A 16,427-nucleotide genomic window follows, 5' to 3' on the forward strand; every position below is an offset into this window, starting at 1 on the left:
GGAAGCCACTGTAAAACCAAAAAGGAAAGATGGACCAAACCTGAACTGGTTCCAATCTAAACCCCTCCAGGGATTACCCCTACCCAGTCCCCTCCCTCACCACACTCCTCTTATGAGGGGTCAGAAGGAAGGGCAGTAAGAATTGCTAATTGATCCTACTTTTTATTTCTCTGGCTCAATATCTGAGCCATTTCTTCAGAGCTCCCAAACTGCAGCCCCTTTGTGCCCTGCTCTCCTCAATTACTGATTTTACTTGGTTGCTGGTCAAAGCCTTTGGGATATTTGGATGTTAAGCCCATTGCAAATGACAGTCCCCTCACACCTTATCTACGGTGCCTAAAGAGGCAAAGATGATGATTGCCCAGAGACTGAGCGAGGCACCAGAGTCATCGCACCCACCGGGCCACTGCCCAAGTCACTCACTGCTGCCAGAACGCTCCCCCACTCAGCCCAGGAGCACCAGGCCCTCGCCCCGCCGACTAGAATCAGGGCCACATCTTTGTGCTCATTTGCTAACCTGGCACATTTGGTGTCAGGAACAGAAGCTTCTGGTCAGAGAGAATGCAGTCATGAGGTATTTTTTTTTCTCTTTGTCCTTTTAGTCAAGTCAATTATTTCAAGCCTAAGTTATCAGGTCTCCAGGAGCAGCGCAATTTTGTTCCTACCTCCACACCCTTCCACCCCTTCCCCGCGCCAGGACCCTTAAGAGTTTCCCCTTTCCCTCTTCCTCACGCCCCCATGCCACTGCTCTCCTGACAAGAGGCCGTCAGGCAGCTCTCGCACGGGCCCTGGGGCCCTTACCAAGGTGGGCTGCCGCCATGCGGTCAAGGATCTGTTCCTTTTGTTGTTTTGTTTTCAGCCAAAACTAGAACAGAGAGAGAAGCCAGGATCAACTCACAAACAGATACAAAGCAAAGAGACAGAGAGACAGCGATTTAGAGGCCGGTCACCAGAAAGATGGCGTCAGGGTGGGAGGATGCCCCAGATGGCAAGGCCCCTAAATGGATGGAACCAAGTGTCAGTCACTCTCTCACGCTTGGGAAGAATGTTCAGTTGAATGGCGTTCACGTGGACACGGGTTGGGTAGATGCTGTCCAATCAGTCCCAGCCATTGTCCTTGATCATGTGTGCTAGTTCAATGATGTATTTGCCTTCTTTATATTTCTGGCTGCTTTCAAAGGCGTGTTCCTAGGAAATACAGAGGAAGAGAAGAGATACTGAACGACCGAAGACAAGAAAATGATTTTTTTTTTTTTTGAGGCGGAGTCTCACTCTGTCACCCAGGCTGGAGTGCAATGACACAATCTCAGCTCACTGCAACCTCCGCCTCCCAGGTTGGAGCGATTCTCTTGCCTCAGCCTCCCAAGCAGATAGGATAACAGGCACCCGCCACCATGCCTGGCTAATTTTTGTATTTTTAGTAAAGAGGGGGTTTCACCATGTTGGCCAGGCTGGTCTCTAACTCCTGAGGCTCAGGTGATCCACCCACCTTGGCCTCCCTCATACCTGCTGGGATTACAGACATAAGCCACTGCACCCGGCCAAGGAAATGACTTTTGTAGCAGAAAAGCAGAGGTGGATGACAGGTATCAGCATCACCGTGGTCTGGTCCCAGCTTCACCCTGACTCAGTGAGATGATTCCTACCCCTCAAGTGCTTTATGTCCCCCTCGCTTAGCTGCAGAACTGAGGCAACACCAGGACTTTCACAACATTACAACAGAATTTTCCAGGAGCTTCGCTCATTTAAGTCTTTGCAATGTCACCCCCTCAGTAAGGTCTTCCCCAACTACCCTACTTAAAATCCAACTTCCACTCCAGTACTCCCTTTCTGCCTTCTGCCCCAACCCCTGCTTTAGTTTTCTCTGCTGTACTTCTCAATTCTGAACATACATTATAATTTGCATTTCTATTTTGTTTATCCTCTGTCTCCCATGACTACAATATAAACTTCATTCTGTGCATAGACTTTCATATTTAGTTCATGGCTGTAGCCTTAGAAGACTGCCTGGCACATAATAGAATTTCAATACATAATTGCTGAATGAATTAGTACATTTACATATATATATAAATCTTGGTTTCTGGTGCTAACGGAAGTTTGCCCTCTGGAGAGATCCATAAAGTTTCTGTGTCATTCCTGCTAGTTTCTAAGAACACAGGAAAGCCTGGTTCTAATTTTAAATTGTACTTGTTAGGCTTAGAGATGACAGGGAGAGGAACAAAATACTCAAGAGGCCAGACAGGTCTCCTTTTCAATCGGTTTTTCTTGCTGCTTCTATGTCAGATGTGTGGAGACAGGAGCTGTATAAACTCCAGGCCAGAGAACCTGGCAGCCCTCAAGCCCCACCCAACTGCCAGCCCCCCAGAGGGAGAATGTCATACTAACCACCTGGCAGGTGACTTTTCTACACCCACAGCACTGTGGGCTCTCCCAGCGAATAAACCCCCCCGAAAGAAGTCCTGCAGAGGCAGAGGATAAAGGGCTCTTTTGTTTGCAGAGATACACGCGTAAGAACATCTTGGTGTATTCTCCGAAAAACACTGGTCATCTGTGTCTCAGCTCCATATGCACAAGCAGCGGACATCAGCCCTTCCCGGAGCCCCCAGAATTAGTAAGGAATTGAGGTGTACCCTTGGGGGTTCTGGGTCACAGTTGTATCAACTGTGTTTTCTGTTCTAGAGCTCATGGGCTTTGAATTTCAGAACAAGAGCTCAGGCACACCACAGCAGCAATTTCCCTGACACTTCATTATTCCCTGTCTCTGTGCACACACACGCACATATGCGTGTATACGCACGACAGAGAAATGTGTTTTGGGAATAAGGTCCCTTGTTCCACAGTAATGTGTTTGGGCGGGAAGGAGGAGAAAGCAAAACTAAGAAAATGAGTTTCCCATTACAGAAAAAAAAAATTTCGGCTGGGCGTGGTGGCTCACACCCATAATCCTAACCCTTTGAGATGAGGCAGGAAGATTGCTTGAGGCCAGTTTGAGACCAGCCTGGGGTACATGACAAAACCTCATCTCTACCAAAAAAAAAATTCAAAAATCAGCTGGGTGTGATGTCATGCACCTGTAGTCCCAACTACTTGTGAGGCTGAGGCAGGAGGATCATCTGGGCCCAGGAGGTTGAGGCTGCCGTGAGCAAGACTGCACCACTGCACTCCAGCCTGGGGCCTGTCTCAAAAAAATAAAATAAAATAAAATAAAATAGAACTGGGAGATTCACACCTACTTCACAGAGGTAACAATGGGGTGGCTCACGCCTATAATCCCAGAACTTTGGGAGATCAAGGTGGGTGGATCACCTGAGGTCAGGAGTTTGAGACCAGCCTGACCAACATGGTGAACCCACGTGTCTACTAAAAATACAAAAAATTTAGGGCTGGGCGCAGTTGCTCATGCCTGTAATCCCAGCACTTTGAAAGGCCGAGGTGGGTGGATCACGAGGTCAGGAGTTCGAGACCAGCCTGACCAACATGGTGAAACCCCGTCTCTACTAAAAATACAAAAAAATTAGCCAGGCATGGCGGCACATGCCTGTAATCCCAGCTATTCTGGGGGCTGAGGCAGGTCCTGTTTGAACCCGGGAGGTGGAGGTTGCAAGTGAGCCAAGATCACACCATTGCACTCCAGCCTGGGTGACAGAGCGAGACTCCATCTCAAAAAAAAAAAAAAAAAAAAAAAAAAGGAAGGTGCCCTGGGCTTGCACATAGGAGGTGACGGATGCATATTTGGGGTCCTTGCTGTGCTGTGCACATCCCAGTGCTTGTCAGACTGTTTGATCTGTTTTCACGTTGGTTTTCCTCCTGAGCTGCCATCATGACTGTCAGCACTTTGAGGGCAGGCACTGGATCTTGTCAATTTTTTTGGTATTTAGTCAAAGGCTTTTGATAAACCTTTGTCAAAAGCATGAATCGTTTTATCTGAACCTCAAGCATGGAGCAAAACCAACCAACTCAGGCTTGTTGTGTATCTTCAATCCAGCACATCTTCAGGGCAGTAAGACAGCCAAGAGGCTGGGAAACACGGGAAGGGGAGAACTTTTCTGCACTTGATCTTAGCCAAAAGGCCGAGAAGCAATGAAGAACATTTCTGGATAATCACAAGCAGAACTGTGTCTCCCACCCCAGATCACCCAGAGGGGGCCCATGACTGTACAGAGGGAACAGAATGGCCAAGTCCAGCTTCTCCCACAGGAACAACCAAGTCAACCATAGGAAGCTGTGGCTAACCCGTCTTGGCACCACACAACACAAACTGTCTAGGTTTTTTTTTAAATTTTGGGACAGAGTCTCACTCTGTCGCCCAGGCTGGAGTGCAACGGCATGATCTCGGCTCAACGTAACCTCCGCCTCCTGGGTTCAAGCAATTCTCCTGCCTCAGACTCCTGAGTAGCTGGGATTACAGGTACCCACCACCACGCCTGGCTAATTTTTGTATTTTTGGTAGAGATGGAGTTTTACTATATGTTGGCCAGGCCGGTCTCAAACTCCTGACCGCAGGTGATCCACCCACCTTGGACTCCCAAACTGCTGGGGTTACAGGCCTGAGCTATTGTGCCTGGCCCCATTTTTGTTTGTAATCCTGAACATTTCCAGAGAATGGGGAAAATGGAATCTGAAGGCAGTGCTACCAGGTTCCACTGCAGATTCCACCTGGGGCAGTTTTTTGTTTTGTTTTGTTTTTTTAATGATTTCCACAGTTTCAAACTATTTCAATGGAATCATAATTCTGTGCCTGGCATCTATTGCTCACATTATTTTATATGTGTATAAATATATTTTTTTCCCAAAAGATGTTATTTTTAGAGCAGCATTAGGGTCACAGCAAAACTGAGCAGAAAGTACAGAGATTTCCCACATACCCGCTTACCCACCTCCAGATTCCCCCACTATCAAAATCCCACACCAGATTGGAACATTTGTTACAATGGATGAACCTACATTGACATATCATTAGCACTCTGCGGCAGGTTTGACAACTCCTTCAGGCTCCTTCAGAAGCCAGAGGCAGTTCATGAGCCATATGACAGGATAGGGAATTTGAGACATTTTACATGGACTAAATTGCCTTCCCAGAGACAGGAAGACCAACTTTTCGCTATCTTCACAATGACAGGGAGGGCAAGAATAGAAAGAATTATGCAATGCATGGATGTACACATGCAGGCTGAAAAAATCTGCCAATAATAATAATAACAATTTAAGTAAATTTTCACTGACATATGCTCTATGCAAGGTGAAGACGGGCATGATACTATTTAACACTCAAACCAACTCTGTAAGTATGAGGAAACTTAGCATAGAAGCTAAGTAGCTCGTCCAAGGACACACAGACAAATAAGTCATGGAGCCCAAATTTGAACCTCACTCTAGCTGCCTAGATGGTTCTTAACCGCTAGCTAGAGGGATTATAGGGGCAGTGTCTATGGTTATGTGGTGACCCCAGCGCATGTTAGAACAATCAGTCCCTAGTGTTGAAGCAGATCCTGGTCCTTCTCTCCTCTCACTCTGGCAAAGGACTGCTCACTTTTCCTAGGCCCCAAAGGGACCTTAACATTTTTTGCTGAGTTAAACAATGAAAGAATAATTGTCCATTTGGGAGACGTCCAGCCATGACTACATCTGACAGTGGATGTTAATTAAGGCAGTTTTAGATAATGACTTGCTCAGGGCCTGGTACCTAGGTGTTTTAGGAATATTTATTGGGTTCTTGATCAGGCACGGTAGCTCATGCCTATAATTCCAGCATTTTGGGAGGCCAATTTGGGAAGACTACTTGAGCTCAGGAGTTTGAGGCCAGCCTGAGCAACACAGTGAGACCCTGTCTCTATTTATTAAAAAATAAATTTGTTGGCCAGGCACGGTGGCTCACACCTGTAATCCCAGCACTTTGGGAGGCTGAGGCTGGAGCATCACCTGAGGTCAGGAGTTCGAGACCAGCCTGGCCAACATGGTGAAATCCTGTCTCTACTAAAAATACAAAAAATAAGCCAGATGTGGTGGCGCATGCCTGTAATCCCAGCTACTTGGCAGGCTGAGGCAGGAGAATTGCTTGAATCCGGGAGGCGGAGGTTGCAGTGAGCCGAGATCGCGCCACTGCACTCCAGCACTCCAGCCTGGGCAACAGAGTGAAACTGTCTCAAAATAAAATAAAAAATAAAATAAAATAAATTTGTTTAATATTTAAAAAAGAGCATGGGCTCTGTGTCAGAATACTACTACATGGTCACCTCCTTTGAGAATGAAAAATTTAGAAATAAAAAATAAATAACAGAATATTACATGGATTCCTATCCTGGTGTGGCTATTAAATGGCTAGATTGCCTTGGACATATTGTTAACCTCCGTAAGTCTCAGTATCCCTATCCATAAAATAGAGGTGAAGACAGCGCCTAACCTCTAAGGCTGCTGATGTATGGCTGGCATATAGTGAGCTGTCAAGAAAGGTTATATGCCATTACTATTATTATTTATTAAATCGAAAGGGGTGTGTGTCTCAGGGGTAGTTGTGAAGGAATGAATAGGAGGAGAGAAATATATCAACAGAAAGGAAAGAATGAGCGTGGTAGACAGGTGACTATCCTGGTCTAAGACAATCCCACAAGGCCATGGAAAGTCAGTAGAAGAAAGTGTTCTTCTGGCATAGGCTCTTGGCAATTCCCTTCCAGCCCTCTACCAACCAGACTCTTTTATACTTACGTATTTCCAGCCCAGAGTGGTTTTGCAGTTTTCACAGTAAATGTCTGCGACTGCATGCAGTCCTGTTAGCAACACTCGCTCTTCTGCAGGCCCACAGCCCACATTAACTCTATGTTGAGGCACAAAAAGAGAGAGTGGGTAGTCAGTGACATGCATATCAGTCATTCAAGCTGAGCTTCCAGCAAAAATTAACTGGGCAAGGCTGCCCCAAAGGGAGCCAACCCTGAGCTGAGCGGGTCTAAACCGATCTCCAAAAGGTGGCCACAGGGAAATATCTCAGCTGAAGGAATTTCAGATCTGCAAGTTCCAGTGGAGTGGGTCTACAGAAATAATCTTTATGGTTGAGAGTTTGCTTCAAATTTTAATTTGTCTAACAAATACTTCCAATCTGTGACTTAGGGGGACAAGCTGACAGCCACACTGTGAAGTCCACAGCCATAGGCACAGGTCCTCACAGCTTACTGAGGACTGAACGAAGCTGATGCCACACATGGCAGCACAGAGTGGTCCTCACACAGGAATGAGTGATCCCTGGGTGCTGAATAGGCTCTACTCCTTCCCAGGGTGCCCAGCTCAAGCCACAGGCCAGATTTCCACTTTTACAGTTTATCAGGCTTATGTGGGCTTCACCTTCCCTTCCCAGGCAAGAGGTGATAAACCTGGTGCCCAGGAATGGCTGAGGGCCCTGGAAACTACACATCTGCCCGAAGTGGGCCTTCCTTCCTCCTTAGGTCCCATGGCAGATCTTGGTGTCTTATTCACCCCTATTCTCTTCCCCAGTGACATATCTCAGATCTCATTATGAGCCCTCCATGTTGAGGCTCTCAGAATCTCCTCAGCTTCTTCCCTGTGGGACTACAGTCCTCTGATGTGCCCTCTGAGGGGAGTGTAGTGAATATATTATTTTTAGCCAGAGATGTTGGCAAGAAATGTTCCCCAAAGGTAACTGACTACCAATTGTGGAGAGTAATGCTCCACAGAGTTTTACTGTGGCAGAGAGGGCAGGGTTCATTGTTTAATCATCATCAAGGATTGCTTTTTCCCAGCCCTTGAATTTGCACCCCACCAGGAATGTACCATTCAGAGGCACTCACACTGAGTTAAAGAGGTATGCTCGTCCTTGACTTCCTTGGAACGACTGAAACACAAGAAAACAAATTGATAGTTAGACATCCATTTCACCCACCCGTTTGGGAAACCAACCCCAATCGCAATAAGCATGACCTTCCAGGACTGACACAGCAAAAGGGAGTACTGAGCCAGTTAATGGTGCCGCTGGCAGATGGCGTGGGGGCGGAGAAGATGGCAGAATAAACAGAGCCACAAAGCTCGATCTGGCCCACTGGACTGTTTTCACTAGCCCAGGTGAGAAAATAAAAAAAACCCAAACCCACCATGTCATTAAACACTTCTTCCCTCCTGACATTGCCTGATACAATTAATTCACCTGAGATCATTAATCCGCATTGGCATTCCTGGTCCCACTTGATTTCAGCCATCTGTGCTGGCCACAGCTTTCCCAGGCTGGCCCAGGCATGGAAACCACCACAAGCTCTTTTGCTTGGCCTCTTGGTCCAGCCCTAACAAAGGCAGCAAAAAATCCCCAACCCAAGAATAAACTATCCAACCCACACTCATCGCTTGTCATGCCTTCTAGAAGATTCCAAGGACAGTTTACAATCCTAAATGGGAGCATAGGAGCTCTTTTGAGATGTAAGCAACTCGATCTCTGCATCACAGAAACGCTCATGAAGCAGCAATTCCACTTTAACCTCTAGCTTTACACAGGGGTTTCTTTCTTCTGGCTGGAGGGAGGCACGGAACAGGAGAAACAGGAGCCAGAGCCTGCCATGCAATCTGGCATCTGCTTTCATTAACACAGGCCCTGTCCATGTTTTCCCTCTCTGGTTACACTGAGAAGCCTGCCTGACATGAGCCAGCCATGTTCTGCACTGCTGCCTGCATTTTTAATGTGGCCTAACAACGGTGTCCTGAATTTAATATCTTAGTCTGCCCTGAAAAGCAACCAACAAACAAGGAGGTGAGTGGCTAACAGATGACCAGAGGGTAGGTGAGCACCAGACAGGACTCAGATTAGCACGCGAGACAACCATTTTTGTCAGATGTGCAGGACGTCAGAGATCAGTGCTGCAGGCCAGTGTGAAAGACAAAAATTCTTTTTTTTTTTTTTTTTTGAGATGGAGTCTTGCTCTGTCACCCAGACCAGAATGCAGTGGTGCGATCTCGGCTCACTACACCTCCATCTCCTGAGTTCAAGCAATTGTCCTGCCTCATGGGTGTCCTGTCATGGGTGGCACCCAATGACACCCATGTTCTGGACTCTTCATGTTCCCTACATTTCCTTTTTCTTTCTTTCCTTTTTCTCCCCCCTAAGATAGAGAGTCTCACTCTGTCACCCAGGCTGGAGTGCAGTGGTGTGACCGTGACTCACTGCAGCCTCCACCTTCTGGGCTCAAGCGAGCCTCCTGCCTGAGCCTCCTGAGTAACTGGGACCAAAGGTGCATACCACCATAACCAGCTATTAAAAAAAAAATTATAGAGACAGGGTGTTGCCATGTTACCCAGATTGGTCTTGAACTCCTAGGCTCAAGCAATCCGCCTGCCTCAGCTTTCCAAAGTGTTGGGATTACAGGCGTGAGCCACTGCACCCAGCCTGTTTGCCTTTGTCTTTAGCATCCTGGATTGAAATCATCTGTTTATTTATCTCACTCCCTCAGTAGACTGTGAGCTCCCTGAAGGCGTGTGCCATGTCTTCAATCTCTCTCTGTGCCCAACACATAAGCACGTGCATCTGGCACACAATAGTCATTTATTAAATATTCTGAGTCAATTACATTGTCTCTAGTTTCTTTCGTTTTCTATAAACAACTTTACTGAACTATAAGTGACATAATAAATGGTATATATTTGAAGTGTACTATTGGATGAGTTTTAATATCTGTCTATATCTGTGAAACCATCACCGCAATCAAGATTAAACTGCCCATCACACCCAAACATCTCCTCATATCCCTCTGAATCCTCCCCTCTGAATCCTCTTACCACTTATAGATCCATAGGTGATTACAGTTTTCTGTCACTATAATTTATATTTTCTGGAATCTTTTTTTGAGACAAGGTCTCACTCTGTCACCCAGGATGGAGTGTAGAGGCATGATCATGGCTCACTGCAGCCTTGATCTCCTGGGCTCAAGTGATCCTTCTGCCTCAACCTCCCGAGTAGCTGGGACTACAGGGGTGCACCACCGTGCCTGGCTAATTTTGGAATTTTTGTAGAGATGGAATCTTGCCATGTTGCCCAAGCTGGTCTCCTGAGCTCAAGTGATCCACCCAATCTGCCTGCCTTGGCCTCCCAAAGTGCTGGGATTACAGATGTGAGTCACCACGTCCAGTCCAGAATTTTTTTAAACAAACGAAATGTATTTTCATTTACAGTGTATATGTGTTTGAGTGAAAAAACTCAGCACAATTCTTTTAGGATTCATCCATGTTGAACATATCAACAATTTATTCCCTTTTTGCTGCTGAGTAGTATTCTATTCTATGGATATCACAGTTCTTTTTGGTTTGGTTTTAATAAGAGATTTGAACTGGCTGATCTTCAAATCCCCTTCTAGCTTCAAAATTATATTCTCTTATTATTCCATGGTCCTAAGTTACAGGTAATTTGGAATGTCATCCTCTAAGAAACATTTGCTAAGACCTTCAAGTTCAGAGCTTAGAAGAAGGTGGCTATTGAGAAACAAATCCCAGAAGAAAGCAGACAGGAAAGTAACAGGAAGCAACAGAGCTTCACCATTAATGACAGAGAAAGGCTTTGAATAATGCATTCACTTCTTTCTCACCCCTGGATCACTGACTCTCTGCCAGACACAATTAGAAACACAGGGAGACAAGCAACACTGTGAGACTTACCAGGGCAGCGGTATCCCAGCAAGGTGTGCAAGACAATCCCCCAGACAACCCTTTTCTCCAGGGCAGTGAGGAAACCCTAGCTCATTTTATATATTTTATCTTTAAAAAATAAGTTTTGCTAAACGGTTACAATACATGGATTGCCACTAGGCCTTCCCTGGACTGGCATGTGTCCTGTATGTATAGGTATCTGGAAGGAAGGGGCTCCACTGTGGGGGTCAGAGTTGACAAAGGTGTTCTTCTTCTGCCTCTGCTGTCAGCATACTGTGAATACTATTGTTTCTGTGAATAAGGCTAATCTTATTTTTTTGAAAAACAAGATCATTAAATAACAGGATCTTTGCAATGTTTTGCATATGAGATGGAGTACTACAAAGGGGTTCACTTATGGTAAAGTACCTGAACCCTGTGCTATAGAGAGAACTGGCTTTTGTCAATATTTTTACCTTATATTATTTTTGTGGCTAAAAAATGATATGCTTGTACAAAAATTAATTTGAAATGGAGGATATTCAGAAGAAAATCTCTGTGACCTTGTGTTAGAAGAGAGTTCTTAGATACACCAGAAACACAATCTATAAAAGAGAAAAAAACTGATAAACTGAACTTCATCAGAATCAGTCCACATCAAAATGGTTAAATATTTTTTCTTTAACTGACAAAACCAAGTGTTGGCATGAATATGTAGCAACTGGAACTCTCAAACATTGCAGAACAGTACAGCAACTTTGGAAATGAGGCTGGCAATTTCACTTACCCAAGTGAAACGAAAGCCTATGTTCACACAAAAACCTGTATGAGAGTGTTTTTAACAGCTTACTTCATAATCGCCCCAAACTGGAAACAACCTAAATGTCTCAAATGGTAACTGGGTAAGTAGACTGGTATATCCATATAATATAATACTATTCTGTAATAAAGAGGAACAAACTATTGATATACAGAACAACATGGATGAATTTGAAACACATTACGCTAAGAAGATTGGTAAAAAGAATGTTTAACTGTAAGAGTTAGTAAGAGAGATGGAATTGATCTGTTATCTTGGTAACAGAAGAACGGTACTCTTAGGCCCTATAACAAAAGAAAGTCTTATCACTATTAGACTATATATTTATAAGACTATAAAACTAAATAGACTGTAAGACGCCCAGGTCCTAAGACTTATCTATGTTAAAACTCGTATGACTCATATTCAAAGAGTGAATTTTACTGTATGTAAATTAAAAATTTTTTAAATTAATAAATTCGTAAAATAATAAGTCATTTCTAAAATCTATGCCTGCACACTCTATTCCTGTATCTGTACAATGAGGAATTGTAAGCAATTCCCTAATCTATTTAAAACTATTCCAAACAAAGAGTTTCAGAGGGGTTTGAACCCTTGCTCATTTTCATATTTTTTAATTCTTTTTTTAAAATTATGTTTGTGAAGGATAATTCTGAAATATAGTAAAAATACTTTTCAGTGCTAGGTGTGATGGCTCATGCCTATAATCCCAGCACTATGGGAGGCCGAGGCAGGAGGACCACTTGAGGTCAGGAGTTTGAGACCAGTTGGTCAACACAGTGAGACCTCATCTTTACAGAAAAAACCCAAAACCAAAACCAAAAAACCACTTTTCTTGAGAGTTTTCAAGAACAACCCTCTCATTAGAATAGGTCTTTTGAATTACTGTATCAGAAAGTGATCAACCAAGATTTTTTTAAAGGAGTATATCCAATCACATATACCTTCAGTAAAATTTAAAACAATTTTATAATTATTTTCTTTCATCCATTTAAATTATATAAATGTTCATTAAAAATTGTATGCTTACAATGTACATATTACATGGCAGCACACATACGTAATTAATAAATAAGTATATACATATTAGGAGTTTATGCTCAAATATTTTACTGATGGGGTATGTCATTTTAAAAGTGTGAAGGCCAATGTTCTGGGGGTTCCTGTCTGCTTCCAGGCTGGTCCTAAGAGTCACTTTCTCTGGCCTGACACAGATTAGAATTCCTAGAGAGAGTTGGGGTGGGGGAGGGCACGTGGCAGAGCAGAGAAATGCCAGCCAGGCCCCGAGGCACCTCCAATGGCTTCCTCCAGGCCTGGTTTGAGAGAGTCTGCTGGGAGAGGCCCACAGGTACAAAGGGTACTGAACCCCCTTCTCAGGGCTGTCCTGGTGGCCATAGCCACTCAGGTTCCCGTGAGGAGCAGGATCGATGAACCTCTGTTTCCTCAGCCTGGCACTCGGGATCAGCTGTGTTTTTTGAGGCAGAGCTCTGGAAGCCTTTTCCATCATGGGTTCCATTCTGGGGCCCCTGCCAAGTCAACAATTATGATGAGAAAAACAGCCATGGAGAACAACAAGCTTCTTGCAGATAGACACAGACAAGAATAGCCCCAGCTGGGTCACTGGATCCTGTGGGGCCCAGCCCTGCCTGGCACGGCCTGGCACTCCCTGGAGTGAGGGTGGTACCGAAGGTGGGGAGACAGAAAGGAAGTTAAGGAAGCAATTAGAATAAAGCAAACAGAATTTCAGACCAGGAGATGCCAAACAGACTGTCAGACACATTTGTTTGCTGTCATTACTGCCAGGCAACAAGGCAGCTCTTTTCCATGTTGTGTATCAACCAAGGCTGGTGTGCAGGCCTCCAGGAAAGGGTTTTTGTTTTGTTTTTTAAGCCGCACAAAACTTTTCTTCTGTCCTTTAAAGTGAAGTAATAGTTCCAGGCCCAGCCCTTCCAGCCAGCTCAAAGGAATGGAAAGGGCTTTGAGTTTCCTGTTTAGTAGCCAAAACCACGGATTTTGGGCCCCTTTAGAAGTCTGGAAGGCAGAAACTCCTTTTAAAAGTAGGAGAACCACAGAAAAATGAATACTCTGGATTGAAGCGGGAGGCAGCAACAGAGCAAACGTGTGAGTTTCTTCCCCCGGTGACAGATACAGGTCCTCACCTTGGAGTCCTATTCACTTGAACAGGCTTCTCCCTACATGAAGGGTCCAGCAGAGGAGCAGAGCCTCTCACACTTCGGCCCCCTTCTCTCTCTAGGAAGATCAACCATTAGCCACCGAGCATATCCCTCAGGAGGTGCACAGAGATCGGGGAAGCAGACGCCCACCTGCCTCACCAGCTGACACCTGGGAACTAGGTGACCCCTTGCATATCTGCACAGGGTAAGAGGATCTAGTCTTGGCATCAGAAGATTCAGGTTCAAGTCCTGGCTTTACAACTTCAACTTATTAGTCACCTGACCCTGAAAGAGTTAATTAACCTCTGAGCTGCCACATCTTTTTCATCTATAAGTAGAAACCATGTCCATTTCCTAGGGTTGCTGAGAACAGCAAGTGAGGTAAATGAAGCACAGAGTAAAAAGTCCCTACCTCTCCTCTTTGGCCTTTTCAGGAGCCTGGAGGAGAGAGATGAAAACGTTGACTCTAACCTACTTGGTTCTTCAAACCTCTTTCTTTGGTGACTTTGGTCTCCCTCTTTCTCTATTATGCCAAAAGGCAAGGCTTCCCCCACTTTGCAATTCGATGTCTCCATCAAAATGGAGGGATGGAACTGAAGCTCCCCATGAGACTTTTCCAGTTACAATTTTCTGTGAATCCACCTCTCTTAAAGCACCTGGCACTTGCTTCCTCAACTTACCACTCATACACAGTGTTACCTGCACAAGCTTCAGAGTCATATTGCCAGGGTGTACCAGTCCTGGTTGTGCTATATACTAGCTATGTTACTACCTTGAACAAGCTCATTAACCTCTCTGAGCCACAATTTTCTAGTCTGTAAAAGAGGCACAATAAAATAGCTCTCACTCACACCAGATTTGTATAAGAGATAAGTTAGGGCTGGCCGTGGTGGCTCATGCTTGTAATCCTAGCACTTTGGGAGGCCGAGGAGGGCAGATCACTTGAGGTCAGGAGTTCGAGACCAGCCCAGCCAATACGGCGAAACCCCGACTCTACTAAAAATACAAAAATTAGCTGGGTGTGGTGATGCATGCCTGTAATCCCAGCTACGTGGGAGGCTGAGACAAGAGAATCACTTGAACCTAGGAGGCAAAGGTCGTCGAGATGGCGCCACTGCACTCCAGCCTGGGAGACACAGAAAGACTCCATCTCAATAAGAAAAAAAGAAGTTAGATATTGTTTATCAAGTGCTTCATAAACTTCAAGACTCTATATACTTCGTTACTGTTAGAATGTTTCTATTATATAGCTTTAAACAAAACTCATTAGGCTGGGCATGGTGGCTGAAGCCTGTAATCCCAGCACTTTTCCCAGCACTTTGGGAGGCTGAGGCAGGCGGATCACTTGAGGTCAGGAGTTCGAGACCAGCCTGGCCAACATGGCAAAACCCCGTCTCCACCAAAAATGGAAAAATTAGCCAGGCATGGTGGCACATGCCTGTAATCCCAGCTACTCAGGAGGCTGAAGCAGGAAAATCACGTGAACCTGGGAGGTGGAGGTTATAGTAAACCAAGGTCACACTACTGCACTCCAGATTGGGTGACAGAGTGAGACCCTGTCAAAACAAAACAAAACAAAACAAAAACCCCAAACTTATTGATGTGCTGAGTTCAAAGAAAACCAACAAAAAAACTTATTGGTACAAACATAAACTTGAGCTTTTAAAAATTGAGATGTAATTCACATTACCATCACCCTTTTAAAGTAGACAATTCAGTGGTTCTTATATTCACAAGGTCACGCAACTATCACCACTATCTATTTCCAGAACATTTTCACACTCCAAAAAGAAATCACACACCATTAGCCGTCAGCCTCCATCTCCCTTGCCTCCAGCCTCTGGCACGCATAAATCTACTTGCTGTCTCTATGGATTTGCTCAAGGCACTATACATTTCAACCCCTTTAAAGTACTTTTAGGTGTCTCAGTGAGAGGGCATCAGAAGTGTTTAGGTACGGATACAAAGGAGGATTAGTAAAACCTTTGCCCTTGGAGTGTTGGCTAAACCCCAACAACTCAACAGATCTCACATTCTGTAGGGAAGGGTCAGATCAGTCCTTTTTCCATTCTTTTCTCCAACCATGGTTAGGCTTGGTGAGGTTTCCTATATTGGGTCAAAGTAAGCCATAGGCTCCATTCCAAGGAGTTGGAACCCAAGCAAAACAGTCCTAGATCCTGTTTGGATTTCAGCCTTGAGGATGCATATGGAGAAAGTGAGAGGGGTGATGATAAAGAACAAAGTTTAAAACTTGCAGAATTAGAACCCGAGTGCAACTGAAAGAAGCTGTGAACATTTAGGTAAGAGGAAAGACTGAAGGGGATTTATTCCATCTTCTCTGCAATAAGAACAAGAGGAAATAGACGGAAATGAGAGACTTAATTATAAAGGAAGAACTTCCTGACTCTATTTGTCTTCCACATGGGGACATAGGTCACCAGTAAAGACTAGAATAGAACAAAGCCACTGTATATGCTTATGATTTTAAAAAGACTGTCACATACCTGTCTAGGAACCTTTGAGATGGGGGTAAAAAGCCGAGGGGAGGCCGGGCGCGGTGGCTCAAGCCTGTAATCCCAGCACTTTGGGAGGCCGAGACGGGCGGATCACGAGGTCAGGAGATCGAGACCATCCTGACTAACACGGTGAAACCCCGTCTCTACTAAAAAATACAAAAAACTAGCTGGGCGAGGTGGCGGGCGCCTGTAGTCCCAGCTACTCGGGAGGCTGAGGCAGGAGAATGGCGGGAACCCGGGAGGCGGAGCTTGCAGTGAGCTGAGATCCGGCCACTGCACTCCAGCCTGGGTGACAGAGCGAGACTC

General features: G+C 45.1%; 1 protein-coding gene across 1 annotated transcript in view; it reads right to left on the minus strand.

The window, feature by feature from the left end:
- Nucleotides 1–589: 589 nt before the first annotated feature.
- YPEL2 (yippee like 2) overlaps nucleotides 590–16,427 on the minus strand; it is a 61,222-nt gene continuing 45,384 nt past the window's right edge. Inside the window, exons 3-5 of the mRNA XM_025363368.1 lie at nucleotides 7,800–7,843; nucleotides 6,706–6,814; nucleotides 590–1,188 (exon numbers count right to left, since the gene is read on the minus strand). Of these exons, the coding sequence (XP_025219153.1) occupies nucleotides 1,099–1,188; nucleotides 6,706–6,814; nucleotides 7,800–7,843 (243 nt within the window). The 3' untranslated portion in view covers nucleotides 590–1,098. The remainder of the gene's footprint in view (nucleotides 1,189–6,705; nucleotides 6,815–7,799; nucleotides 7,844–16,427) is intronic.

This window comes from Theropithecus gelada, chromosome 16 (genome assembly GCF_003255815.1).
Source record: "Theropithecus gelada isolate Dixy chromosome 16, Tgel_1.0, whole genome shotgun sequence".
Classification (NCBI taxonomy): domain Eukaryota; kingdom Metazoa; phylum Chordata; class Mammalia; order Primates; family Cercopithecidae; genus Theropithecus; species Theropithecus gelada.